The sequence below is a fragment of the Xiphophorus hellerii genome, chromosome 16, assembly GCF_003331165.1.
Source record: "Xiphophorus hellerii strain 12219 chromosome 16, Xiphophorus_hellerii-4.1, whole genome shotgun sequence".
In the NCBI taxonomy this organism is placed as follows: domain Eukaryota; kingdom Metazoa; phylum Chordata; class Actinopteri; order Cyprinodontiformes; family Poeciliidae; genus Xiphophorus; species Xiphophorus hellerii.
This window is the reverse complement of record NC_045687.1, coordinates 19531854-19545475: the sequence shown is the minus strand read 5'-3', so window position 1 is coordinate 19545475 and position 13622 is coordinate 19531854. Positions and strand designations below refer to the sequence as shown.

The 13622-nt window shown below is 36.8% G+C and overlaps 1 protein-coding gene across 1 annotated transcript in view; it reads left to right on the top strand.

The window, feature by feature from the left end:
• Positions 1-7130, top strand: part of LOC116735119 (interferon-induced very large GTPase 1-like) — a 35401-nt gene extending 28271 nt beyond the window's left edge. The window contains exon 5 of the mRNA XM_032586743.1: positions 6701-7130. Within this exon, the coding sequence (XP_032442634.1) occupies positions 6701-7102 (402 nt within the window). The 3' untranslated portion in view covers positions 7103-7130. The remainder of the gene's footprint in view (positions 1-6700) is intronic.
• Positions 7131-13622: the final 6492 nt, after the last annotated feature.

Below are 13622 nucleotides of genomic sequence, written 5' to 3'. Positions count from 1 at the left end.
AAATGCATTGATGATGAAGAGGAACTAAAAGCACAGTTCAACACTGTTTGGAGTCACTGGGTTAAGGAATTAACCTCAGATACAAAACCGATCAAGAACATAAACTTGGAGGAAGATCAGTTTGCTGTCCTTCTAGAGCTTGGTGTTGAATGGGGACTCATTGCTGAGTCAAAAAGAAGTAAGAAATACAAAAATCTGTCAGAACATGGTGATTATTTTGATTACATAACAATGAAGAAGAGCTTTGGAGGTGCCTTGAAATTTGTTAAAATGGCTTTTGTTCCACATGAAGAACAGGAACTGATCAGATCATTCATTAATGAGGTTGAACAAAAATATCTTGCAGCTATTAAGAGCAAACCTGTTGCAACAAGAGGCTTTACATCAACTTACTTGAAGGAAGTGGCTCAAAATATAAAATCTGAAATAGATACAATGGGATCTCAGAGAAACTATGTATTCAAGAAGGAGTTTACAGTTGACCTTTCACTGTATGTGTTTGATAGGGCAGAAGGTTGGCTCTTAAACTCCCACAAGATCTACAAAGATAAAAATGATGTGTTTACTTATTTGGACAGCAAGAAAAATGAGTATTACAACATTTTCAGAAGCTTCTGCAAAGGAAGTTCATCTGCTGTGGTGTTTGGAGAAATTATGTGTGAAAAACTCAAAGTCTCTGCTGTTGAAGCTGTCTGTAACAAGACTGGAGTTGATATTGCTGGAGAGATGAGGTTAAATTTCCCAGCATTCAGTGAGAACAGACTGAATTTAGAGAAACATGTGTTAGCATCTCTGGCAGAGAAAGAAGACTTTAGCAGCTTCATCAGCTACATCAGAAATCCAAGAGCTCAAGTAGAGGCTTTCATCAAAGAAGAAGTAAAGAAATACATGTTCACGACACGGAAAGTTAAAGCCCAGACTATCCTTAAGAAAAATGTAGAAGACATCACCAGCGTCATCAGTCTGGCTTTGTTTGAAGCAACAGAGAAATTCAAACACGGAAAAGGAAACATAGAAAAGTGGGTGGAGGAATTTTCTAGTAAACTGAAGCCAAAGTTGACACTTGATACCATTAGTTGTCAAAACTTCAGTGACATAAACAATTTAGAATTTCTTAAAGAAGAAATAGAGAAAGGCCTGAAAAGCATCACAACAGAGATGAGCAAACTCTCCCTGGAAAAAGTGAATAACTGCAGGCAGAAGCCTGATCAGATCCTGATTGATCAGCTGTGTAACTGCTGCTGGGAAAGGTGTCCATTCTGTGCTGCTGTTTGCACAAACACTGTGAAGGACCACAGTCCTGAGAAACACAGCGTTCCTTTTCATCGACCCTCTGGAGTTAATGGTCAGCGTTACAAAGGAACAGTTCATCCGATCATTGATTTCTGCACCATGTTGGTTGCAAGTGACAGAAGATTTTACCCAAATGAATCAAATTGGACAGTTCCCTATAAACAGTACTTAAGTGCAGGAGGAAAGTATGCTTCATGGAGCATTACAGCTGATGCCTCCATGCTGGCCTACTGGAAATGGTTCATCTGCCACTTTCAAAAGGAATTAGAAAACTACTATGATTTCAAATTTCAGGGTAGTGGAGAAATTCCTCGGCATTGGAGAAACTTCAGTAAGCAGGACGCCATTGAAAGTCTGGATGAAATGTGTAGTTTGTGAAGAAACTGCAGGTTCATAGAAACTAATCAAAGTTGTGGGTTTGAGCAGTAATTATGATGTTCAAGGCTCTTCAAAATGAATAAATGATCATTTATTACCTTTGGTTTGTACATCCTGAATGAGTCAAACTTGAAGGATAACTCAAACGGCTTCAAACAAACAGCTGCATGTTTTACTTTATATTATTTTTCAGTCTTATTGTTTTTTATCGTTATTCTGGTCATTTTTAGTCACCAAAAGGTGTTATTTAGGAAATAAGCATTGAAATATCAAATATGACTCTTGATTTGGGTTACAATATGTAAACATCTTGTCTTTTGTATCCAGAGGGAATCAGTTTATTATTTTTTTTTATATTTAATCTTTTATTTGGAAACGCAAGTTACAATTACATTGTACAATTCAACTTCCAACACAGTGGAAGTATAAGAAGGAATAGCATAAGCCAATCCAGTTTTTTTTTTTTTACAGTAACCAAACATCCATAACATAAGAGTGAGTGGGGGGTAGAGGAGGGTCAGATCTGATTCTTCTTATGTTGGGGGAAAAAAGAAATGAAAACACAATCAAGAGCATAATTTTGCCATAGTCCTAAACCAGGTTACAATACACAGCACAACAGTATTTGCTTGTGATTGACATATTTAGTCCACAGGAATTACTGATTTTGCATAGTTTGTCCATTTAGACCAGAACCTGAAGAACGATTCCCTTCGACCTTGAACAGAAAAAGAAAACTTCTCCAGAATGTAAATGTCCTGTACAATATTGACCCAGTCCTCAACTGTAGGTGCTTCAGGCTTTAACCATTTTCTAGTGATTGACTTTTTGCTCTCTGCCAGAAGCATTAACAGCAGTTTTTTCTCATCCAGAGTCCAGTTATCAAATGAAATATTTCCTAAATATAGGGATTCACATTTACATGGGATTCTTTCAGTAAAGATGTTATTTAGGTGGGAACACATTTGCTCCCAAAAAACTTTAATCACAGGACAACCCCAGAAGATGTGATGATGATTTGCCCCGTTTGTTCCACAGAGTCTCCAGCATGTGTCCCCGCTGCCCCGATGTTTTTTCTGAACTGGAGTTACAAAATATCGAACAGTGTTTTTCCAGCAGAACTGTCTCCATGTATTGGAGCTCGAGGTCATCCAGTGTAATTTGTTAATCTGTTCCCAGACTTCAGTTGAGATGGATAAGTTTCCTTCTTTTACCCACTTGTTTCTTATGTAGTTTGTGTCACCTTGTTTAGAGGATAGAATACCATTGTACAGCAAGGAAACAAGTTTCTTGCATGAACCTGACTTCAACAAAGACAAAAACACCTTAAAAAGTCCAGGTTTGGCTGTTTCCCAATTGTCACGTGTATTTTGATTGAAATAGGCCCTAACCTGTAGATATCTAAAGAAGTCGTCCCTCTCCAGCCCATTAGATCTCTGAAGCTCCTCAAAACTCTGAAACACCCCTTCCTGGGTAAATGTGTAATAAGTGGTTAGTCCTTTTTGGATCCATCCTCTAAATCTTCTGTCAGTCTTGTTCGGTTTAAAAGCTGAATCAAAGGCACACCATCTGAGGATTTTTATCTGGATACCCAATCCACAAATTTTAATCACCTTTCTCCAAGAATCCATGATTGTGTGTAGCATTGACTCATGTGGTATATTCAGCCCCTCTTGTAAATCCTTGTCCATTAACACTGATATTAAAGGTTTTCCTTCCACTGTTGTTCCTTCCAAATCTTTCCACCTTGCATCGTAGGATGGAGAGCTTAGACAGAGCACTGGTCTTAACTGAGCTGCAAGGTAATAAATCTGTATGTTGGGAAGACCCAGTCCACCTTTCTCTTTCTTTAACTGCAGCGTTTTATACCTAACCCTTGCCTTTTTCCCCTGCCAAATATATTGAGATATTAATCTTTCCCACTCTATGAAACGCCTTTCTGATATCAAGATAGGTAAACATTGAAATAGATATAGGAAGCGCGGGAGAATGTTCATTCTGACCGACTCCACTCTGGAGTGTAAATTTGAGAAAGGGATCAGATTCCACCTCTGTATGTCAGATTTCAGATTTGAAATTAGGGGCCCATAGTTGACATAAAAAATCCTGGAAAAATCCTTGGGCAAAGTGACCCCTAAATATTTTATGGATTCTGCTTCCCAGTTCTAATTGTACAGGCTCCTAATATTGTTCTGTGGGTTATAGTTTATCGTTAAAACCTGAGTCTTGGTAATGTTTATGTTGTAACCAGAGAGCGAACCATATTCCTCGATCGCCTCCATAAGTACAGGTAGAGTTTGAGCTGGGTTTGTTATGGTTAACAATAAATCGTCCGCAAACAATGACAACGTTTGTTCCCCAGATGTCATGTGAACTCCAGCTATGTCTGTCCTCTGTCTTATCCACTGACTTAACGGCTCTATGAAAAGGGCGAAGAGGAGCGGCGAAACACAGCATCCCTGCCTTGTACCCCTTTCCAAAGTAAAGGGATCAGAAAGGTCTCCGTTAATTTTAATACTAGCCGATGGTTTATTGTATAAAGCTGCAATGACATCTATTATGGTCTGGTGGAACCCGAACCTGGACATAACTTTATAAAGAAAAGACCATCTGACCGAGTCAAAAGCCTTCTCCGCATCCAGACTCAGTACAAGAGTCTCTATTTTTTGTTGAGAATCAGTTTATTATGGTATATTTTCTCATGTTTTAAAATTTTATACATGTATGGTAACATTAAAATCTTAATCCATATATATTTAAGTTCCATTACAATCATATTGATCCAGTAGATAAATACCTTAAGATAAACCACATGTGAATTTTATGAACTAGATGTTTTTTGCAAATGAGCAACAATTTAGATTCTCCCCTCTATTCTATCATTTTTCAAACTTTGGTGAGTTAAACTAATTTGTTAAGCAACTTAATATTTGTCCTCCATCTTTCTTTTTAGTTTTCTTTATTTCTTTAGTTATTCTATGGCTTATTTCCTGTAAATTTGTTTTTCTCTAAATAAATTCCAGGTTTTGTAATAGAAAGTGATCATGTAAAATATGTAACCACTCTTGAAGTAAATGAAATAAGTATACTATCACTACATTGCCAGCATATTGTCCAGTTTATTCGTTAACATCTTTTTCACTGGATGCAAAACGTACCGATTAAAATCCAATCAATAACGTGACTGTCAGTTTTATCACCTAAACATTCTCACACACTGGAAAGGAAGAGAAAGGCAATTGAAGATTTTTACACTCAGAAGTATTTGAGTGGAGAGTTTGAGCCAGGAAGACTCCATCTCAGTCTTCCAGAACTCCACTCTGACACACCCTCCTTCGGCAGTGCTATTTATTTAAATTAAGTCCGACCTTAGGTTACAATGACTTGCAACTGTTGTCTAGAGGGGGAGGGGCAAACGGAAAACCCAGCTTCCAACATACAGTCAATCACAAGTTTAAACATTGTAGTTCTCCTATCTCTATGCAGCTGTGGCCTCGAAGCAGTTCCCATGACCCGGGGCTAACGACCCTTAACCTTTGCTCATTCTATCAAGCCAATGGTCACTCTGGCTCCAGGCAGTCTTTGGCATGCTTCCTGCAGAAACATCACACATTCTAGAACAAATAAACAGTATAACGGTTCATAAGGGTAATGATTAGTGTTTATACAAGTTATTAATTTAACCCTATCAGTGACTTACTAATTACATGTTTCTACGGTCACACATCGCCTCCGCCTTTCACTCGCACGCGGCATTTCAAAACATGCACAGTGAGAGGCAGATGTCTGTCTGAGTCAGTAATAGAATTCCACTACATAAAACCTCAGAAATCCGATGGCTACATGTAAATTGAGCTGTGCTTCACTTCACAGATGGTGGGGACTGCATCTAACTTTTATCATCACTTACGTGTCACATATGTGGGACAAGGCTGTAACCAAAGTCTGCTATATAGTGAAGTGAGATTTCAATAAACCGATTCTTCTGAACGGCTCTTTACTGATGGATGGATGTTTTAATTGTTCAGTTATTTGAGATGAAAAAATGTCCAAGCGCAATTTGTTTCCACCAGAGAAGGGATGAATAATGGATTGTGTGTCTATGTAGTGAGATGGAGGGAGAAATGTTATGGACCATCAGACTCCTACCAGACCAGTATGGAGTAAATTTCAGGTTCTCTTGGCTCCAGCCAGTTGTCAGAAGCTCACCATCCTTTAACCCTAACAGGGTCACCTGGCCTGTATTGAAATAAACAGGACCAGTAAATTACCAGCCTGCTAGTTAACTAGACTTGTTTCAGTTATTATATACAGAAATAAAAGCAATTATATCCACAATCTAATCTTTCAAACAAATTAAAGATATCAGCATTTATCTCATTATCTTAAACACATATTGAATTTAAGAAGCTACAATTGATGATCAAACAATTAGCATTGGCTACCACCACCAACATGCCAACCAAACAAACAACATTTGTGTTCACTATTCACCAATTCCATATATAGTTCAGTGCATGACAACTTCACGGCTCCAAGATCACTGGATGTTCAGATCTACATGATTTTTTAAAAGTGCATAATAAACAAAGAGATAAACTAATTGTTTGGAAGAACAAACCTGTGGCTCCTTTGTCTCCAGCTCTCCCCCTCACACCTGACTGGGAAAGCTGGAGCAGGCCTAATTAACCACTCAAGATGCAGTGATTGGCTGAACGCACAGTGTGACTGACCGTCACTCTAACCAACGGAGCACCAAAGGCGGGATTAAGGGTGGTTTTTACCCTGGGTTACACCTGGTACTGCCCTGCTGGAAAAGACAATGACTTCTTTACTGACTGCATTGCTTTCAGTAAAGAAATAATCTGAAAAAGATTATAAAAAGCCTTTTGTCTGAACCCCACACATCCTTCCAGCTGGAAACTATGGCCAAAGTCTCTGGGGTCAAAGTGGATGAAGATCAGAAAATCTGCCAGAATGGGAAATCTGCTGCAATGGAAATAGTTGAATTGATTCAGTTTACAGAAAACTGGAGGTCCAATATGGGAACTGGACTTGGGCCCTGAGGAGTGAGATGCTGAACATTGAAAATCAACTTTATCCCAGAATTGAAAAAGGCCAACTGGACAAAGTTGAGCTGAGTTACCTTACCAAAGAAACTAATAAAACATACGAAGAAGTAACAAAAAATATGACAGATTACTTTGAAGATGACAAAGACAAAGAGATGTTGGTTCAATGGCGGGGTCGATTTGAGACCAAAATCAAAGAGTTTCATGAGGATCTTGTGAGAGGAGTGAAAAGAAAACTGGATGAAGTAATCCAGCAAAACAATGCAAGAAAAAAACTTGACAACAAGAAGACAGAGTTTGAAAACAATCTGTTCCAGAAGAGCAAAGAGCTTGTTCACCTATTAAAATGCATTACGTAGGATGAAGAGGAACTAAAAGCACAGTTCAACACTGTTTGGAGTCAGTGGGTTAAGGAATTAACCTCAGATACAAAATCCATTGAGAACATAAACTTGGAGGAAGATCAACTACTTGTCCTTAGAGATCTTGGTGTTGAACATAATCTCATTGATGAGTCAAAAAGAAGTAAGAGATACAAAAATCTGTCAGAAATAGGTGATTATTCTGATCATATAATAAGAAAGAGCATCATACATAATGTCACAAGAATTTTAAGACTCAATATTCAATCACGTGAAGAACAGGAACTGATCAGATCATTTATTTAAAAAGTTGTAAAAGAATGTCTTGAAACCATTAAGAGCAAACCTGTTGCAACAAGAGGTTACACATCAACCTACTTGCAGGAACTTGCCAAAAATGTCAAACAAAGAGTGACAGAGTTTGAATCAGGGAAGAAATTTACATTCAAGAAGGAGTTTACAGTTGACCTTTCACTGTATGTGTTTGATAGGGCAGAAGGTTGGCTCTTAAACTCCCACAAGATCTACAGAGACAACAATGATGCTCTGACTTATTTGGACAACAAGAAAAATGAGTATTACAACATTTTCAGAAGCTTCTGCAAAGGAAGTTCATCTGCTGTGGTGTTTGGAGAAATTATGTGTAAAAAACTCAAAGTTTCTGCTGTTGAATCCGTCTGTAACAAGACTGGAGTTGATATTGCTGGAGAGATGAGGTGCAGTTTCCCAGCATTCAGTGAGAACAGACTGAATTTAGAGAAACATGTGTTAGCATCTCTGGCAGAGAAAGAAGACTTTAGCAGCTTCATCACCTACATCAGAAATCCAAGAGCTCAAGTAGAGGCTTTCATCAAAGAAGAAGTAAAGAAATACATGTTTACGACACAGAAAGTTAAAGTCCAGACTATCCTTAAGAAAAATATAGAAGATATCACCAGGGTCATCAGTCAGGCTTTGTTTGAAGCAACAGAGAAATTCAAACACAGAAAAGGAAACATAGAAAAGTGGGTGGAGGAATTTTCTAGTAAACTGAAACCAAAGTTGACACTTGATACCATTAGTTGTCAAAACTTCAGTGACATAAACAATTTTGAATTTCTTAAAGAAGAAATAGAGAAAGGCCTGAAAAGCATCACAACAGAGATGAGCAAACTCTCCCTGGAAAAAGTGAATGACTGCAGGCAGAAGCCTGATCAGATCCTGATTGATCAGCTGTGTAACTGCTGCTGGGAAAGGTGTCCATTCTGTGCTGCTGTTTGCACAAACACTTTGAAGGACCACAGTCCTGAGAAACACAGCGTTCCTTTTCATCGACCCTCTGGGGTTAATGGTTGGCATGTAAGAGGAACAGTTGATTTCATTGATTTCTGTACCACCTTAGTTACATGTAATTTGAGATTTCACCCAAAACCTGACTCAGAGTGGACAGTTCCGTATAAGCGTTATCCAACTGCTGGAGGAAAATATCGTTCATGGAGCATTACAGCTGATAACTCTATGCTTGCCTACTGGAAATGGTTCATCTGCCGCTTTCAAAAGCAACTGGAATTGTACTATAACATGAAATTTCAGGGTAGTGGAGAAATTCCTCACTATTGGAAATCCTTCAGCAAGGAGGACGCCATTGAAAGTCTGAATGAAATGTGTCGTTTGTGAGGAAACAAAACTGTTTATAAAATCTAATGTCATTCCTGAAGTTGAAGGTCTGCTTCCAATCAGTGTACAAAAATATTGATGTGAAAATGAATAGATAAGCATAATATTACCTTTTGTTTGTAAGTCCTGATGGAGTTATGCTTCGAGTAAAAGATCACTGAAATGGCCACTAACATTGAAATGTCAGATATGAGAAATGACAGGGGTTACATTATGTAAACAAGTTTTCTCTTTATCTAGATGAAATCAAAATTAATTCCATCACATGTTTATGTTTCATGTTTCATAAATGTATTGTAAAATTAAAATTTGAATTCCCCATTTTGGAAGAGTAATGACAATGATATTGATCGAGTAAATACATATAACACATTTGAGTTTTATGAACAAAATGTTATTTTTTATTGCTTTTTGTTTTTTCATTTATGCTCAAATTGCAAAATGATTTGTTTGTTTGGCCTTTTTAACTTTTGTGTTCCATTGGTAGGGGTCAAGGGCAGGGTCATGTGCCATATCGGCTTTTTTTTTTTTGTTAATCCAAATAATATTAAGTTGTGCAAACACAATATAGTCATCTAAAAGAATTATTTTTTATCTTGAATTACATATAATAAATAGGCAATTAATATATAATATCTTTTATAATGCTTAATGTAAGATGGAATAGGACATAGAAAACACAAATAAGACAGAACACTGCTTTACCAGTTAAAATTGTGTTTTGATTGTAAATGGTATAACCTGATTAATAAATTGACAATGATGCATCTGCTCCTGTTTTCTCATCTTCACATATTCATAAAACAAATGTGTATCTGGTTTGGTAGAATCAGTTTTCACATAATCTATTGCAAGAATCATGGTTATAGCAGAGTGAACAACTTTTAAAAGTTACTATTTCATGTAGTTCCTTTGTGTGAATAAAATACTTTTGCTTTAAGTTTTTCATTTCAGTATAAATTTAATCCAGTCTATTTTCTTAGATATGTGTTCATGTGCAACAACAGCTTTATTTCTTAGTGGATCTTAAAGTTTGTCAGTTTGAAAATCCCCCATTACACAAATTATAAATGATAACATCAATACAATTGGACATCTGGATTTCCCATTCACCATGAAGTTCTACATCAAGCATGTCATTCTGATTTATACAGACAACATATACGTATTTATTTTACTCTTAAGCTGAAGATCTACATGGGTAAATATTAGCAGGGACAAATAAGAGTTATTTCTCACATCATTCCAGAAGTCATTGAGGTACACACAAAGGAAGCATCACTTGCATCACCATGACGGTAAAATACAACATCAAGTTAATCACGAAAGCTGGCCTGGAATCTTGTGTCATCAGATTAGATTTTTGTTTTGAAGGTGGGCTTTTGGGTTCTGCATGGGTTTCCACTCTTATCCACCAGAGGGAGCCAGGGAACTGCAGCCCTGACTGAGGGTGGACAAGATGGCTGATTGCTTGCACCTGCAATCCACATGAGAAGGATAAAAATAGAAAGTTGCCAGACTCCTGAGTGTTTACCTTCAATGTTATTCTAAGTCTGATAAAAAATGCTGCCTTTGCAAGAAGAGTATTTTAATTTCAAGAGGCAGAAAACTTTATTTTTTTATTATTATTATATTGTTTTCTTGCTTTTTCCACCAGAGGTTTTAGTAGTGATTGGTTAATGAGACAGCGTTTTGACACATTGCCCAACTGTACTGATACTGTATCACTGAATACTGACACTTGCTGCACCTTAAAAATCCCTGCAAGTCACCTAGTTGAAACTGTCAAATGATGTTACTCAGTATAACAGATATCTGGCTTTCTGAAACCGAAAAGCCAGGATGTGCACATAGTTACGTATAAGTGAACTTTCTTCACTTATAAGAAAGTACTTATCCTTTCTTATAAGTGGAAGGATAAGAACTTTCACTTATCCTGCTTTCTGAAACCGGGCCGGCCCAGGAGTTAAGAAAGAAAAGAATCTCTACTTCCATGTTATTTGTGCTGATGACTGGCTAAAAAGGAAAAGGTAATCATTGTAAGCCAATCAGAGGCAGACTTGGGAGTATGTTCAAACAGATGCAGTGATTGTGCACAAACACAGCAGGAGGAATCTGTGGCATGAAGGTACATTTGGTGCAAAACTATTTGTGTCTTTTAACTGAGAAGTTGATGTTGCAGAGAAAACATCCTATAGGAGTTTGGGAAATGTAGATTTTTTGCAAAACAGCAGTTACACTCTTAAAATTCCTAATAATAAGACAAAATTGTATTCCTTGAGTCACACTTTAATAAACTCTTAGACTCACAGTTTTGCCCCTAAATATCCCCCCAAAAAAGTAGACATTACAGTTCTTAATGTCTCCTAATACAGTGTTCATCAGTCACTGAAAGGTAGCTGGTGCATTTTGCATTCCAAATGCCATCACTGTATATTGTAGGAACTGGTCTGGTGCCCCTAGAGGTCAGTGACTGTAACAAGTGCATGTCGATTTCTTTTAAATCACATGGTTTCAAAGAAAAGAACAATCTTTCTTTCACTTTTGGTTTCCTTGTTTTTTCACAAGCAGAGTTTTCAGCCAATGAGAGACTGCAGGAGGAGTTTGTTAGGACAAGAGACATTATAAATAAGAATCTCTTTGGGGGGTTTCAGTCTAAAAGGAAATCGGACACGTAATGCTGTGACAACAAAGATTCACTAAACCAGTAAAACGGAAACAAGGTAAGAAAAGCTTTTATGACTTTTGACAAAACATGAATGAAACTTGTATTTCCAAGAGTTTAAGTAATTTATTCACATCAATGTGAAGAAAATGTTATCAGGTTAAATAAGGTGAACAATTGTAAATGTCTTTTCTTCTGTATTGTAACTATTTTTGTTTCACAATCCATACTCTGATAATAAAAAAAATTATTTTGCAAAACCACAAACCACCACAAGCATTTTATACTATTTTAAATCATAACGTTCAAGTTTCAAATTGGCCTGTAATCTTTGCCACACCCAAGACATGGCACATTTCCTCTTGGCACACTGAATAAACATAAACCTGGTTTATTTTAAACTGACATATACAGACATTTACAATGTTATTGGTGATGGATATGGTTCAATCATAACATGATGTTTTAAGAGATGGGAAAAAATAAATAAAAATGTTTTTGTAACAGTGACGCATTATAAACCTTGAAATTTGCATATTTATGTGACAGAAAATGAAAGCAAATGAGACAGAGAATTATTTAACATCAACAAAAGGCTAAACAAAATATAAAATGAAACTTGTAACCTGTTACAAATAATAAAAAAAAAACCTGAAAAAAAAAAAATTATATATATATATATGTAAAAATATATATATATATTTTTATATATATATATATATATATATATCCATCAGAATGATGGTGCTGAACTGTGCTTTATATATATACAGTATATACATACTGTATCTATCTATCTATCTATCTATCTATCTATCTATCTATCTAGATAGATAGATAGATAGATAGATAGATAACAAGAAAACGAAACACAAAACTTTTACAAACAATTGAGTTTTTAAAAAACACACAGTCATCTATTAGAAAACGATTAACAGAGAAGAATACAAGGATGGGAGGAGGGGGGGGGAGGGAGTGGAGCCTTTCTTCCACCCTGCCGGGGTGGAAGAAAGGCTCCTAGAGCCTTAGATAGATAGATAGATAGATAGATAGATAGATAGATAGATAGATAGATAGATAGATAGATAGATAGATAGATAGATAGATATATATGATTCACAGATATTGGCTGCAGCGTTCTTCTGCCTGTGTGCCTCTTGCTGCTGGCTCAGATTCCCCTAGATCTGCTGCCAGTAACAACTGGGTGCTATGTCCGGGATCCCAAGTGTCTTGCCAGGAGAGGTTGCTGTGGAGACGACGAGATACGGTGTGTGACAGCTGTCCCGACTGTCACACGCAGACACTATTGGTAATGGTTTTTTTGTTTTCCCTTAATATTACTTTATATATTGATTAGTGAGTAGTTTAGATTTTTATCTTTAAATTTGTTTTCATTAGTCTGACTGTTTAGTTAACTATTTGTTGTGCACCCATTTAGTTAACTTTATGTGTCAGTTCTTTGTATATTTTGTTAAATATAACAAATTAATTTCTTTCTTTTGAGTTACCAGTTTCCTCTGGACCTGTTCCTGAAAATCATACAGATGAGCTCCAGCTGATCGGTGTCCATATATGGGGGTCAAACTTCCTCAGCGGGCCATTCCATTTGTTCACCAGGGGAGGGGGAAATTTGGTCTTTAGTTTAATTTGACCATTTATTTAATGTTTCTTCTTTTGGAAAGTTAGTTAAATTCTGATATTTATTTCATTTATTGATTTAGTAATATTCTGACCAGTATTTGTTAGGTTTTTGTGTGTTTAATTACCCCCTAGTGTGTGTTAATGGTCTGATTAGCCACTATTTAAGTTCCCCTCATGTCTTGTTTGTTAGGTCAGTTTGTGCTTGAGTTTGTTCTGTTACCACTTGAGTTGTACTTTGTTATGTTGACCTCAGTTTGGGCCCAATTTATCATTATTGGATTTTTTTGTTAATAAATTAAGATTATATTTTGAATTTTCTTCAACGTCTCTCTGGCTGGTTTATGCAAAACCTTCACACGGTGTCTAAGGCTTCAAGGAAGGCTGCATCGACTGTGTCATCCAGAGAGCCAAAGCAACCAGTGAAACGTCAGCATGGCTACCAACAATCCACGACAAGCACTCATATTCAAGATACAGAAAAAACTTGGTACATTGAGTACAGAGCAGCTGAAGACAGTTCTGTCTTCGACTGATGATGGAGGTGACATTCATGTT